General features: G+C 33.9%; 2 protein-coding genes across 11 annotated transcripts in view; both read right to left on the reverse strand.

The window, feature by feature from the left end:
* ZC3H13 (zinc finger CCCH-type containing 13) overlaps positions 1–15024 on the reverse strand; it is a 93293-nt gene extending 78269 nt beyond the window's left edge. For 5 of the 8 annotated variants that reach the window (XM_036071080.2, XM_036071079.2, XM_036071078.2 and 2 more), the window contains exons 1-4: positions 13998–15024; positions 8209–8334; positions 7788–7897; positions 5077–5188 (exon numbers count right to left, since the gene is read on the reverse strand). In XM_036071080.2, coding sequence (XP_035926973.1) covers positions 5077–5188; positions 7788–7897; positions 8209–8325 — 339 coding nt within the window. In that variant the 5' untranslated portion in view covers positions 8326–8334; positions 13998–15024. Of the gene's footprint in view, positions 1–5076; positions 5189–7787; positions 7898–8208; positions 8335–8688; positions 8737–13997 lie in introns of all 8 variants that reach the window. The other 3 variants (XM_078070345.1, XM_036071076.2, XM_078070347.1) reach the window with 3 other exon arrangements.
* A 142-nt stretch (positions 15025–15166) lies between these two features.
* The window catches only part of CPB2 (carboxypeptidase B2), a 63276-nt gene continuing 62159 nt past the window's right edge, over positions 15167–16283 (reverse strand). For all 3 annotated transcript variants that reach the window (XM_078070349.1, XM_078070348.1, XM_078070351.1), the window contains one exon: positions 15167–15513. In XM_078070349.1, coding sequence (XP_077926475.1) covers positions 15329–15513 — 185 coding nt within the window. In that variant the 3' untranslated portion in view covers positions 15167–15328. The remainder of the gene's footprint in view (positions 15514–16283) is intronic.

A 16283-nucleotide genomic window follows, 5' to 3' on the forward strand; every position in this document is an offset into this window, starting at 1 on the left:
GCCAAAACTTGGAAGCTACCGAGATGTCCAAAAATTAGTAAGAGTAGTTACCTATAGAGAACAGGGTAGAGCAATCAAGAGATAAAAGGTAGACTTTTCAGAAAGTAACCTGTTTTGGAGATTTAACTTTGCAGTGATGTAAATGTTTTATGATTAAAAAACAAAGTGAAGGGGTGCCTGGGTGGCTCAGTCAGTTAAACATCTGAGTCTTGATTTCAGCTCAGGTCTTTATCTCAGGGTCATGAGTTCAAGCCCCATGAAAAAAAAAAAGGAAAGAAACCCTAAAACAAAAATCAAAATTAAATAAAACAACCCAACTATTGTAACAAATTTGATTTTATATCCCTAATAGATTTCACAGATATCTCCCTAATGAGATATACCCTAAGAACTACAAAGAAATCTTAAACTGTTCTCCGTGATCTTATTATTAATGATATTATTGTTAACTGTTATTCTGGAACTGTTAAACATAAGATAAAGCAATTGAATGTCAACAGGGACTAATAAAATATTAATGTGCATACAATTACTAAAAATAGTGCCAAAAATTAGTTGTCTATGATATGAGCCTAGTATACAAAAGGGGCCACAATCCAACTCGTTCTCTTCCCCATCTTAATGTCATGGAAAGCTTAGTTAGGCTTAACATGTCCCCTCCACTCATTCTTTTGGTCATCAAATCCTACTGACTCTACCTCAAGACTCGGAGTTAAATTTAATTCCACTGTGTTAAATTTGGTTTGGATTGTCCAGACCAGCCCTTTACAACACAAATATAACACATATGTAATTTGGGATGTTACTGTTTCTATATTAAAAGGAAAAAAACAGGGAAAATTAAAATTCTGGTAACATATTTTACCTAACCCAGTATATCCAAAATATTATCATTTCCAACACATAACATAAAAATTATTAATGAGCTATTTGGCTTTTATTTTACATATTAAGTCTTTGAAATTCAGTATGTATTTTACACTTACAGTACATCTCAATTCAGACTAGCCACATTTCAATTGTTTAACAGCCTCACTGGAGCACAGACCCTAGGCCACCAGGGGTTCTCAACACTGGCTACACATCAGAATCACTTTTCATTTATTCAATAAGTGAACTTTACTAATTCCAGGGTCTGGAGGTGAATCTGTGAACAAGAATAGATTCCTGGCATACAAATCTCTTTTCTCTTGCCAAACCCTGACTGATACATTAAGACTATTCACAATGTGATCTACCTAATCTACCTCTTCAGCCCTCACCTCAAATTCACATGCTGTAATTTCTATACGTTAGGCACAGAGAGTCACAGTTTCTCAAACACACTAGTCTTTTAAAACTCCTTACTGTTGCTGTGTTGGTTTTCTCCTCTTTCTAAACTTTCACTACCCCGTCTTTCACCCCACCTACCCTTGCAACACTCAGTGCAAATGTCATTTCCCTCTGTAAAATGTTCTCTGGTTCCCCAGGCAGTTATTTATTCCTTTCACTGTGTGTTTTGCTCATCTCTCTCTGTCATGCTATCATACTCTACAGAATTACAATTTATCTATTTATGAATTTGTCTCCCCACAAGATCACGGGTTATCAACCTCAAAACTCAAACACACTGGAGCTGAATTCAGTGGCAGAGAAGGGGTAGAATTACAGTTAGTTTGTATCTTAACTTAGCTACGCTATGTTATCTAACCTGTAGCTGCCCCTACCTAAACTAAATCTGACTTTCCCACAGAAATTCATTACATAAAGATCAATAGATGTCTGTGTTGCAGTAGGAATGTATCACAGAAATGATCAGCATTTGTTATCCTAGACCAGATAGATCACTCAAAATAATTAATACCCTGGTATCCTAGCTTATTAACAGTTTTCTCTTAAGTTTGGACAGGGAATTTCCTAAAACCTGATCACTCTTCTCACTATTACCCTTAGGTATGCAGGACACTCAGCACCTTTGAGGGCTTTCTCATCTAGGCAAAGTGAGAAACAGGCTTCAAATTTCTTGATGAAATGCCAGCTCTGCTGTCTACTAAATTCATATGCTGAACATATAAACCTTTATGATCAGCAACACACTTAGATTTAGATATCTGTTAACAACCTAAATCTCTACTGCTGATATTCATCTCCTACTAAGAGCCTAACACCAATTTATATTGAGAGGAAAGGCCAAGAGCTATTCTAATACCATACATACCATTTATTAAACAGTCATCATGGATTAGCCACTCACGTTACTTGTTTTACATATATTTTCTTCACAGCAACACACTGATAGAGCTATGGCCTCCATTTAGATAAGGAAACTGACTGCAGAGTTAAAAAACAATTCCTAAAATAATGTCTTCAGAATATGAATTCTGGATGTTTGCCTTTTAAACTACAGTCCATTTAGTGGTATGCTAGATAGAGCCAGTTCACACTGACTCACAAGAGCCAACTGTTCAATTTTTAGGAATTGTGCATGCCATTGTTAAACACAGCTATGATTAAAAATTAAATGCTATAAGCTAACAATTACACAAATAATAAAAACAAAGGTAACTGTTACTCAAAACTCACTTCCTAAATATTTCAGTACATTTTACTCTTGAGGTTAATTGCATTTATTTTATGTGAGTGTGTGTACATATATGTGTGTATGTGTGAAAAATACTATATAATGGTGTGAAAATGAGTATCTCTTCCAACTCTGTATTCAGCAATACCACTTTGCTAGCTTGAAGCTGACTAGGATGAGAGCATTTATGCCAAAGAAATTGGCAAATCCTACAAAGCATGGCTTTTTTTCCCTGAGTGGTTGTTAAACATTACCAGCAAATCATGGAGTTCATTCCTTATTCTGAGTAATCGGTTATTTCAAAATACAATACACATGCTCAGCCCCTACCCAGAAATTCTAATTCAGTAGATCAGGGGTAGACTATCAGCATGTATTTCGCAAAAGACTATCTCTCCTCCAAAAGAATTCTGATATGTACATACCTCTAGCTGAGAATTACTTAGACTTCTAAAGCAGTATTATGTATCATCAGACATTAGAAAAATACATACTTAAAAGTGTATTACTTTAGGTTCCTGAATTTAAGTCTCTACAAACTATAATGTAAAACTGTACTGCAGCTTTTTTATCAAGGATCAAAAACAGTCATAAACTAGCTTCTATGTAGCTTAAATTATCAGAAAGGTTTCTCTTTAAACAATTCGATAATTTTAATAAAAAGATTATAATATGAGACAACTAAGATATCCACATGAAATGAAAAAGAATAAGGCTGGACCATAAATAAAAATTAACTCAAAATGGATCAAAGCTAAAGCTAAAGCTCAAAGATTCTTTGAAGAAAACAAGGCATGTATCTTTGTGACCCTGAATTAGGCAATGGTTTCTTAGATAAGACACCTAAAACACAAACCACAACAAAAACAGATAAATCGGATTTCATCAAAATAAAAACATTTGTGCTTTAAAGGACATCATCAAGAACATAAAATGATAACCCACAGAATGGAAGAAAATTTTTGCAAATCGTAAGTAAGGAATTTGTATCTGAAATATATAGAGAGTTGTTACAAATCAACAATAAAAAGACAACCCAAATTAAAAATTAGGAAAGATCTGAAAAGACATGTCTCTAGAGAAGATAAGCAGATGGCCAATAAGCACATCTTATTGTTCAATATCACTGATGTTCAATATCATTAACCATCAGGGAAATGCAAAAACTATAATGAGATTACCACTTCACACCCATTAAGATGGCTCTAATCAAAGAGTTCAATAATAGCAAATGCTGACAAAGATGTAGAGAACTGAAATCTCACACACTGCTGGCAAGAATGTAAAATGGTATAGTTGCTTTGGAAAACAACATAGCAGTTTCTCAAAAAATAAACTTGGGTTAGTATATGACTCAGCAATTCTACTTTTAGATATAAACCCAAGAGAAATGAAAATATATGTCACTCAAAAAACTGTTTATGGATGTTTATACATAAAAGCCAAAAGGTGGAAACAACCCAGATGTTCATCAATTAATGAATGGATAAACAAAACATGATATATTAATACAATGGACTATTATTTGGCAAAAACAAGGAATAAAATATCGATACATCCTATAATCTTTCATGAACCTTGAAAACACTGTAGTAGGTGAAAGACACAAGTCAAAATCAAAGCCACCTTTTACATGACTCCACTTAAATGAAACATCCAGAACAGTCAAATCTACAGTTACAGTAAGTGGCACAGTGGTTGCCTAGGGCTGTTGGTCAGTTGGATGATACAGGTATTACCATTAAAAGGTATGCGGGGTTTTTTTCTTTCTTTTTTTTATGATAATGAGAATGCTCTAAAATTGATTGTGGTGATGGTTGCATGACTCTGGGAATATACAAAAAACCACCAAAGTGTACGCTTTAAATGGACGAATTGTATGGTACGTGGATTATATCCCAATAAATCTGTTACAAACACGTATACATAAATTTCTTTAAAAAAATTAGCTCAGGACAAGATTTCCATATCTGAAACACTGATGTTTTCTTTTATTCAATAAGCTACATCATAAAACATATTTCTCTTTTGGCTTCATTGCCAGGAAATTCACCATTAAATTTTGTAGTCACATGAGCTTTCCTTCACTAAGTTCTCTAGTTCAGTTTCTGTCACCACATGCCTTGCTTTCATTGTTTTAATTTCTAAGTGTTCTACTGTAACCCACTTCAATCGTTCTTGGAAATAAGCAGGATATGATGGCTGGCTGAATTCTGAAAATTTAAGAATACTTTTAGAAAAAAAAAAAAAGAAATACTCTTAGATAGTAATGATGCCCACCAAGATACAGAAATCCTATGTTCAGCTTGAACTCTGCTAACCAATTCCCTTCATCTTAACTACCATCAAGAACTGATTCAGACAATTAATGAGTTTTCCCAGAGGACTTTTTTCTTTAAATTACATTATCCATATAAAACATTATAATGTGGTATTACACATCTACCATAGATTTAGCACACAAGATAATAAATCACTACTGAAATTTAACTTTGTTTTGGGAAATTCATTCCTACCCTAACAGGTGAGGATGACTCCTCTGTATTTCGTTTCTGGGACTCAGTGTCCACATCTTGGCGCTTGTTCTTCATTCTTTCTCTAAGATCCCCTGTAGGTCTTTCTGGTGACCTTTGAACCAAAAAACAAAAACAAAACAAAAAACAAAACAAAACAACAAAAATCTATATTTATATAACATTTATAAGAATGTATTTACAGAAATACCTCACAAATCTCAATAAAATTTTTCTGTCCATGGCTCCTAATGTTCAGAAAAACAATCTGCTTCAGCTTAAATATTAATATATAAAAAATATGAGCATCACTTACAAGTTTTCTCCCCATGACAATCAGAAATGTATACAATAAAATTCCATGGGGTGGCAGGTACTGGTGACATGAATAAGAAACTGTATGTGAGCCAAGAAAAAGGAATTTATAATTAACAGCTTAATTTGTTTTTCTAAAAATCACATAAAGGTATTAGTTATATTTGAAAGTAAAAAGCAGGAAGATAAAGTTTTAAACCACAATGTTGTAAAATTAATCAAGAGGTAACAGTATTATCATGCATACATATATGTGGCTGGATGCAACATCAACAACAGAATTACTCATCTTAAGAATCATGAGACACAGAGGAGTTTTGTGTTATTCTTGTATCTTTTCTTAAAATTTGAAATGATTTCAGAATAGAAAATAGTTAAAGGATTTAAAGCAAGATTTAGGCAGTGGATTTCTTTTTAATTAAGGAAAATCATACATATTTATATTCAACACTCATAAGCATTCGTAATTCATACTGAAAATGTGACAAATGGCTATCCAATTATTTTTACACCATATTAAGCGAGAAAACAAAGCAGACATGGAAAACACACTGCCTTTAAAGAATATTCCTAGAGGACCTTTTAAAAAGGGCAAAGAAGTTAAGGAGTGGTAGTTCCTCACTGGCCACCAAAAATACTGTACACAATATTTTTTTTAACGATATAAACAAATCACATAAACATTTACATCTATTTCAAGTAATAGTTACCAATCAAATCAATTCTTTATCAATACAAGTCACATGATTAATGAAGAAATAATTTCAGTTAATTCACTTTAAAGGATCTCATTAATATCTGTATGTACATTTTATAGGACTATATTAAATGTTTTAATAGTTAAATCTAACCTTGAAAGTGGAACTTATTAAAAACCAGTACTTAAATGCTTTAAATTATAATTATGATGTAAATGTACATCTTATGTGCCCTGGTCTCCTTTATATAATAAGACAATTTATTAAGAACTTATTTCTACCCTAAGCAGCACCTAACAGAGTGCTCTACATAAATGAATGCTCAATAAATGACTTAAATATTTTGTGACTAAGCATTTCTGAAATACACTGCTTTTCTTTCCATCTTTCAATCACACTATGAGCTGTATTTTCTTCCCTATCAAAAAAGGAAAAAAAGACAAATCCAAAGGGGGTTATCAAATGGAAAAACATGCACAAAATAACAACAAAAAAAAGCCTTTATTCTAAGTCTAGTAATGACACTATTTCTTCCCATTTTAGACAAATTTCTCTGCCCACTTTCCTCAAAATTACCTCTTATATAAAAATTTTGTGTCAGTTAACAATAAATTTCACAGATGAATTAAAACGTTATTAAAAGTGTGGTAATAATATGAACAAAACATTAAAATTATTGAAACACTTTACCTAGGTATAAATTTATACAGATAATTAAACATATGTTTAAGAACTGGTTTTCCTACATTAACAGAAGGCACAGGTGACAATCTAAATACAAATAAAACAGAGTATTCAGCACCACAAGTAAACTAAAATGTACGTCTAAGTGAACAGGAAGTCAGTTAAGGGTCTGAATTTTAAATTCTATTAAGCTTCAAAATCTATACACACACACACACAAAATCACCCATTTAAAAAAAATCTACAAATGCTAATGTTCAGTTTCTATACTATTGCTGTAACCAAAGCAATCAGCACACCCAATTTTAGGACCTGGTTAACTATTTGTTTACCAATCAAGTTTAAACTGTTTTTGTGACAACCTTTACATATGTTACATATTTAAATATCATAACATAATCATCATGAACTGAACTGAAAGAAAAATTAAAGGTCTTTATTAGGAAAGTTTCATTTAGCTTTGCCTTTATTAAAGGCAAAAAGATTCCTAAATAGGTAGTAGTACCATTATCTACATATAAGTACATGCTTTCATTTACATTAATACATTGTGATAAGGGATTTGGCAAATGCATTTAATGTACAGAGCTTGCAGTAGACTCTTATGTCATTAATATTTGAATTTAGAACATCTTAAAAAGCTGAAATTATATCCTTGTTAAATTTTAATTTTTTAAGAGTTAAAAAGTCTTTCCTTAGTGAAAGTAAATCCATGAAATTCTGCTATCATAAACCATTTTAGTACATAACTGGGGTTAGGGGAAGTCATACATATATTATTAAAAAAATCTACTGGCAAAAACAGTAAATACTGCGCAAATAACTTTAAAGCGTACATTTTATTAATCTTGAAATTAACAACTAAAAAGATCTTGTTGATCTTTGACTATTGATAAGACCACCACCAAAAGAGAAAAATCTAATCAAATATATGCTTGCATTTCAGATTTTTACACTAGATAAATTACAAAAGCCATCTCCTAATAGTATATGAACAATTCAAAGTTCTTAATTTACCTTCTATAATTGCTGCTATAACCTTTACCACGGGGTGAAGGGCCATGTACGAATCTACATGTGTTTCCATAGAGGCAGTTGCCAGTCTTCAGCCAGTTACGGCACTGTGTCTAAGAGACAGATATTACTATGTAAATTTCATATTTATTTCTGGAAAAAAGATGCTAGTGGGACAAAATTAAAATAAATGCTACCAAAATTCCAGCTACCCTGAGATAAATTATTCATTCCCCAAACAATAAAAACATCAGGAAAAAAACCCATAAAAATTATTACTCTTTTCACTCTTTCATGAAACTCAGTTTTAAAAATTTACTGAACATTCCTATAATACAACAACCTGTTCACCTTTATGATACAAATCAGTATTCAAGAACAGGATTATAAGATAACCCCTGTGACTGAGCTAGTGACAACTCACCTCTGCTGTACTGCCAGTGCTGGGTCCAAGCCTCTCAAATACACTGGGTCTTCGGGATGTGCTATCAGATATGGTCTTGGTATTTTCCACTGTGACCTTCCTTCTAATTTTTGACATTTTGTACTACTTTAACCAAAAAAGAGAGAGGCAAAACTGTAAAATTCTTCAGTTGTAAATTAACTGAGCCCATAACTTACACGTAGATAAAGCTGTAGATAACACTGTAAAATTATGGGGAATTTTTCTCAGAAGAAAAAAGGCATAGGAGAGGTCACAGGTAAATAGAAGGTATCTTCTAAGGCACAGCACATAAATGAACTTACAACAATGTTGAAATCTGTTGGCTAGAATTTTTACTCTTCTGCAGAGTGAAGGAATAAAATTCTACTCGCACAATTTTCATAGTACGTTCAACCTCAGAAAACAACTATAAAATGTTTAGTTTCTAAGTTCCTTATAAAAATTTAAAAATTTAGTTACCTATCTTTTAAGGAAAAGCTGTGCTATCATTCTCCATAAGGTAGTTAACTGGAAAAGAAAGCCATGTCAAAGAGAATGGGAAAATAAAATCAGGTGAGAATTTTACTGATAGTGGAAATTATGCTTTATACAGTTTGTGACATTAGGTATATTCTAAAAATCAGCTTGGGAGAAAAACGCAAACTATTTAAATATTTTCTCCACTTTAACAGAGCTTGAAAAAGAACAGTCTAATCAAGGACATTTATTTTCAATAATATAAAGAAAATTCAATGTTGATAAAATGACTTTCTTTCAAAATAGGACAGGCAAGAGAACTAGAAGTCAAGATGTTTCTATAATTTATACTACATTGACATAAAAGTCAAAGATGCTAAAAGTGATGAACAGGCTACCTTACCATTATTAGAAACAAGAAAGACAAATTGTAAAAATATTTTACAAAAGTAAATAAAACATTTAACACTAAAACCATAACAAAACAAATCTAAGTATATAATCAGGTGATTCAACTGGAAATGAAAACATCAGATAACAGTATTATGATATATGTTAGAAAAAACATTAAATTCTAGATCTAGAAAAAATTAGCACATCACTGTGGGAACTGGGTAGGAACTGCCTAAGGGGGGGGGAACTAAACCATATCACATTTCATATAATCCAATTAGTTGAAATCTTATCAATAGTCAAAAGTTACTAGAATGAATGATAGCTAAAGAAGTGAAAGTTCCATTTGGTATGGAACTGGTCTCCATAAAATTCACAAATTCAAGAAGCTCTTTAATGTGGTTTCAAAGTAAAGACATATCACTTGAAAGGAAATTAAGTCTCAATAGTACCAAATCAAAAGCTTAAAAATATTGTAAACAATATTTGGTTTAGTTAGATACTCCTATTCAGGTTGTATTTTTAAAAGAATCCTAAGAGTAAGGACAACATTTGACAAATGAACAAAGATAATGAACCAAGAGGAAAATAGGAAATGATACCATATGGTAGTTTTAAATTGGAAAAAAAAAAAATGTGTTATTATTCTTTAATATAAAATACAACCATTTTAGTAATTAATTTTTAGTGATTCAAAGAAGTTGGAAAGTAACTTTACAAATTTTTAAAGATTAGTGTAGAGCGGCACATTAATGAGTAAGAGTTTGTTGCAACATAAAACCACATATGTATCAACTGTTCTCCAAATAAGGAACTATACAGCCAACCCCACATACAACAGTTAGTATTATAAGATAATTTTTATTTCATTCTCAGCCCAAATAATGAATTTACAAAGTAAAATCTGGTAAAATTTCATATGTCCATTTGATTTACTGAAAAGTTCTTTATAGAATGGAAGGCCAAGATAAATGGAACTGAGAAAAGATCTAGAAAATGTAGAGCTTTGTTTAACTGAGAAAACCACTTTTTTACAATTTATGTCTGAGCAGGAGTCAATAAAAAGTGAGTATGTCACAAAAAATAGGGAAAGTTTACAACAAAAACAAATGTTCAAAGTCTCATGTTACTATATTAATATAGAGATGTACACTGTAATCTTCACTAATTCAGTATTTAAAATATTAATAAACTTAAAATTGAATGAGTTCTAAAAGTTCCTTATTAGCTCTTATTAGTATTTAGAACTTGGAAAACAGGTACACCATCCCCCCCATGCTGCCTCAAGAAGACTAACCCTAACCTTACGTATTTCCCTCCGCTATCAACGGAAATATTTCTGCTCCTCAAACTCCTATATAGCCGCAGCATGCTGCCACTCCTAACACACCCTCCTCCAAAAAAATTAATGGTAGTGCTTTCCATAATTAGGGGAACAGCTATTTATTATTATACCTGAAACACTGGTCATCTAGCATCTCCTTTCTTGTTTTTCTGAGGGCTCCAGGTATTAACTGTTTCGATTTCTGCTCTATAATCCGTTGCTTGGATCAGAAGTCCACTACTCCCCTGACCTACCACTGAAAACCATGGCTTCTCTCCAATCCTAGATCACTAACATAAACTTTGAAGATTTCAAAAGGTTTGGACTACTATGTCGAAGACAAACTAGTGAGGACTTATGATGGAATCTTATACCCCTCCTTGTATGTATCCCTGCCACTAAAGCACCCTCCCACAGAGACAAAGTTGCTTGTACATGGGACATGAAGAACTACTCAAGATTCACCTACACAGTTATTATCACTGGAACTTTACTTTTAGCTACTGTCGAGTCTTCCAACTTAGGGGAAAAACAGCAAAGTAAAAGTCATATTCTCAGCATCCAACAGTGTCAGGCTTCCTCCTAACTTTGAGTTTGAGTACCAGGTCTATGTTAGAGGGAGGTCACAGACAGGAAAAAAAATCTGAGGCAAAAGGGAAAAAGTAGTATTTGAAGTTTTCTAATTGAAAGGAAGAGGAATTCTTCTGATCATCTATCTAGGAACTTCTATCAGTAGTTAGCAATAAGTTTTCGAAATATTACTGAAATATTCATGACTGACATAGATAAAATATGCTTATAAAGAACACAAAATATAATATTTTAAATGCTATTTGCCTAAATATATACATATAATCTACAATACACCAAAAAGGCATTTACTCATATACATTAATTTATTAATTTAAAAGTATGTCACCAATTAAAATGACTTAATTAGAATTTTCTATCTAAAAATTTGGGTCCTCAAAGGCAAATAAATACTACAATCTAATAAAATATAGATTTGACTGAGAGGGGATAAAAACCTTTTTCAATTAATATTTGAACAGGCTTCAATAAGCAAATGCTTCAAAGTATGTGAGAAGAGTTAGAAACCATAAAATAAAAATGTAAATATTAAAGTCTTCCCTATTTCAGAGACTTTAAATCTTTTCCCTCCAGTTTTGTTTTCAAATTAATCTTTGATTTCAAGTTGTCATTACACTTTTACCCACATCTTCATGTCTTTCCCAAACACCAACATTATCAAAGCCCATGTGACACCGGTGAAAGTCTTTGGAATTATTTTCCTATTTCTCGCCTCCATTTGCAGAGTAAATAAATATCAAGGTTTTTATGATATATTTTCAATTGAAAAACAGGGGATACAGAGTTTGAATCTATTAAAATACAACAAAAGAGGGTCTTAATAAATGGGAACAGTCCCCCTTCTCCCCCCAAAACTCACAAATATCATAATGTACTCAAAGCTCCACCCTATAAATATGGCTAAGACAGGGGAAACATACAAATGATCAATGGTTCTTGAAGCCTAATTACTAAAATCTTGTCAATAAAACATATATCAATTCTAGTATCCTCATTTAAAACCATAATTACATCTTTTTGAGGCCTCATCTTCCCCTAGGACAAATGAAAGCATTTATCATTTTAATCTGGATAAGTTGCAGCATAATATTAGGAAACTGTCAAGTAAACAATTAAAAATACATAAATGTACTAACTGGTAGAATAAATTCTTATCCACTTAAGTTCTAAAATTAAAAGGTTTATATTAAAAATAAGGTCTCTTCCTATTTATATTTCATATATTTGAAAGAAAAAAGTTTATTTGATGCATAGTCTGGGAGAATTTTTTAAAAAAATAACTTTCTAAAACAATCTTGCAGGTTGCTTACAGATAGACTAAAACAATTCCAGAGTTAATTCCAAACAATTAACAGAACTAAATTGACTATACCACTATGAGCAAGGCAATACTGTAGCACTGTGTAGAAAAAATAATTTGTTAAAAAGACTATGCACAGAAAATAGCCAATGCTAGCAACTACTATAAAGTGAAATAAACAGAACTGCAAAATGCACACTACCAAAAAATAAAGACACTTTAAATAGCAACACCAGTTAACTTTCAACTGTTACTAAGTATCTACTAAAATAGCTCCAACTCTACATGAAATGGAGAATGGGGTTGGGGGAGGTGGGGAAGACTAACATCCACTAAAAACCAATTCCTCAAATAAATGTCAATTAAACAATTTTGCTTTCTATATTTAACTGCCAATGCATACTGTAATACCAATTAACACCGACAAGTTATTAAAATTCTAATAACTTGTACAGAAGTGAAAATAGCATCCGCTTGATGAATTTTAGTATTAATTTACCGATATGAAAATTGGATTTGCATATCTTAAATATGCAATCAATATTCATTTTGAATCAGCAAGAATTAGGAAGCCAGTAAGAGGCATGCATTTGATAAAACTGGATCCTACCAGATCCACACAGTAAAAGTCTAGTAAGTTTCATGGTGCAACTGTTTTTACAGACACAAATTGCTACATACCTGCATCAACATTCTTAGTAGTCTCTTGTTTAAATTGTCATTTTATAATCTATTTCATTAAGAAATTGGAAAGTATTTGAAAATCTACAGATTATGTCCACAAAACTCTTAAAAATATTGTCACTTAGGTACTAAAGCCAGTAATTTCAAATATTACAAACTAGACTCCGCTAACTGGCACCATATACACATGCATGGATTGTACTCCATAAACATTTAGATTAACTGCAACAGTATCATGGACTTTGAAAAGTTGAGCTGTGAAGATATTTTCCAAACTTTTAAAATTATTTCTTCAAAAAACCCCCAAAATCTGAAGGGATAGTATACGCCTATAATTTTCAGAGTAGTTCAAATTATCTGAAAACTTCACAATATAACCGAATAGCTTAAGACACTACGCTCTACAAACAAGATCCTACCAATATCGTTCAAGTAATATCAACTCTGAATAATTTGCAGCCACATAAATTATTTTAACCTGTTCAGAAAGAGATAATGCCAAACAGCAGACCCTCTCCTTTCACTCAACCTTCCTCAGTTTCTGAGAGATAGTTGCCAAAAGTAACTACCCAGGGAACTTCCAGGACCCAAGTGGTTAAATTATCACTGCCGGGAAATAAGCAAAACCAAATACAACCAACAGCAAGGTAATTTTTCCTACAGGTCTGGAACGCGTGGAGGGAGCCTCTAAATCTAAGATCATATTCCTGCCCCCGTCCAGCGCATACAAATGAGAATACTGCGCCAGGGTTCCCAAGCCTTTTTGGTAGGGACCCAGCACAGTCTTTTGTCTGAATCCACCAGTCCTTTTAAACAAACTCGCCGGAATCAGAACAAGAGCTAGAAACGAAGCCTGAGCCCAGGGAGCTATTGCAGAGTTAAGGGTGGGATGCTCAAGGAGAGCTCAAAATCCTGGCGTGACCCAAAAAGGGATGGAGGACAACCCGGGGCCTTCCCATCCCGGGTCCGTCCAAAGCCTTTCCCCCGATACCCACACCAATGCACAGAATTCAAGCTTACCTCCTCCCCGAGCTCCTGTCGCAAGCTCAGTCAGGAGGCGCTACCGCCGCCACCGCTCCGAGGAGCGGGGGAGGCGACTCTCTGTCCCCGCGCCTGGCCCCGGGAAGACTACGACGAGAAGGAGGTGCGCGCGCGGCTCCCGGGAACCGGCCCTTCGCTAGCGAGAGGACCCGGGGGCAGCTGAGAAGCAGAACCCGCCCGCCGCTTCGCCAGGGTCAAGTGAGACTGAGATGTAGGACGAAAATGAAGGAAGAGAGCCTGGAGAGCAAGAAAGGCAACGAAAACACTAACAGGCCGATAGGAAGACCGACTCAAAATTCCGCCGGAAGTCAAGTGTTTGCTCTGATCCCCAGTGGACCGAAGCAGCTTCCGGCCGCCAGATTAGTCGTCAGCGCGCAGGCACCGCCCCTCCGGAGACACGCCCCTGGGCGTAACGTCGGCTCGTAGGAGTGCCGTGGAAATCCTCAAATCGGTGCTTTGTTGAAGGGACCTTTGGAGTGGAATCTCTGAGCCAGGGAGAGCTAAAATTTCCAATAAAAAGTGAATTTAAGAGAAAGAGTTTACGGGGCGCCTGGGTGGCTCAGTCCTTAAGTGTCTGCCTTCGGCTCAGGTTATGATCCCAGCGTCCTGGGATCGAGCCCCGCATCGGGCTCCTTGCTCCGCGGGAAGCCTGCTTCTCCCTCTCCCACTCCCCCTGCTCGTGTTCCCTCTCTCTTGTCAAATAAATAAAATCTTAAAAAAAAGAGAGAGAAAGAGTTTACTTCTTTTATTACATAATTTCTTAGAATAAACAGCTGTTGTAAATGCCATATCTGTTGTTGAAAATAACTACAGCCGTTCATTCATTTGCTCAAAAATGTTTACTGAGCAGTGACAGGTGATATTTGTCCTGTTTTTGACACTCCTCCGCTTTCTGGGCCATCGCTTATTACTGTGGAACAAAGCATACACGGCTGTGTTTTTAAAGGCGCAAGCAGTTCACTGAAAATTTGGAGCAGAAATCTTTAACGTACTTCTAACCACCTTTCCTTTTGTGGTCCAATGATCTGCAAGAAACTAGTTATTAAAATTGCTTGAGGTGGGTAGTCAAACACCCTGAATCAAAATCCGTATCTAGCCTCTTACAAATTTTTTTAAAAAGGAAAAAGAAATGTGAGCCTTTCTCTGCCTTAATTTTAAGGTAACATTTATTTTGTTCGTTGACAAAAGCAAGGAATAGGAAAACCTTCTCTCAAAACTACTGATAAAATTTTAGAAGAACGGGTACAATGATTTGGTCCTGTTGGAACCATAAACTAAAATATGGGAGAAGAGTGAAAAAATTAACGGCATTAAACATTCTTGATGACATGCCCAACTATTTTAGAGATAGCGGCGAAAGCTTCTGTACAAGTGGGCTTGATGTAACGCTCTGGCAACAAGAATCCGTATCTGCCTTTATCTCGAAGTTCAATTGTAAACGAATATTTTACGCCCAAGTCATAGATCCAGTCATCTGAACCTCCAGGAGCTAGGTCTACAAGAAGAAAAAAGAAATTACTTTTTGAAATACAGATGTTTCAAGTTAACTAACAAAATGGATTTTTTTCCCTAAAAATAGCTCTGCTTTTTTCTGATTATTAAGTAATCTAAGTTGCTGGTAGAAAATGGAGATTGAAGAAAAACAGGTTAAGGAAGAAAATAAAAATTACCCATATCTCTGCCAAAGAGTAATAATCACCAGTAACATTTTAGTGTTATTTTTTCCCTCAGTGCATGCTTTAACATCCTTAAATTTTTCCTACAGAAATAAGATCATCATATACATGCAGTTTTGTAATATTTCTAAACATAATCTATCTGACCAGCTTTATGTATCAATAACTTCAAAACGACGTTATCATTTTTCATGATCTCATAGCACTACATTGTAAAGCTGGATATAATTAAGTTCAATATTTACTTGGAGACATTTAGAATTGTTTTTCTAATTTCTAATTAATATAAGCAACTTGACAATGTCCTTTCTTGTTTTTACTAATTGCTTGTTTCTCTAGAATATTCTTCCCTAGAAGTAGATTCACTAGCCTAGGATTATCCACTTTTTACAATTATGCTACATGTTCCCAAATAACCTTCAAAATAATTGAACCAATTTACATCTTCATACTAGCAGAGTATGAATTTGCCCACTTCCCCCTCCCATACAATGCACAGGAATTATGCATTTCTGGCAGTTTTATGGGTGAAAAATAATATTGAATCATCTTATTTTGTTTATTTGATTACCACTGAGCTGAACATTTT

The sequence above is a fragment of the Halichoerus grypus genome, chromosome 4 (genome assembly GCF_964656455.1).
Source record: "Halichoerus grypus chromosome 4, mHalGry1.hap1.1, whole genome shotgun sequence".
In the NCBI taxonomy this organism is placed as follows: domain Eukaryota; kingdom Metazoa; phylum Chordata; class Mammalia; order Carnivora; family Phocidae; genus Halichoerus; species Halichoerus grypus.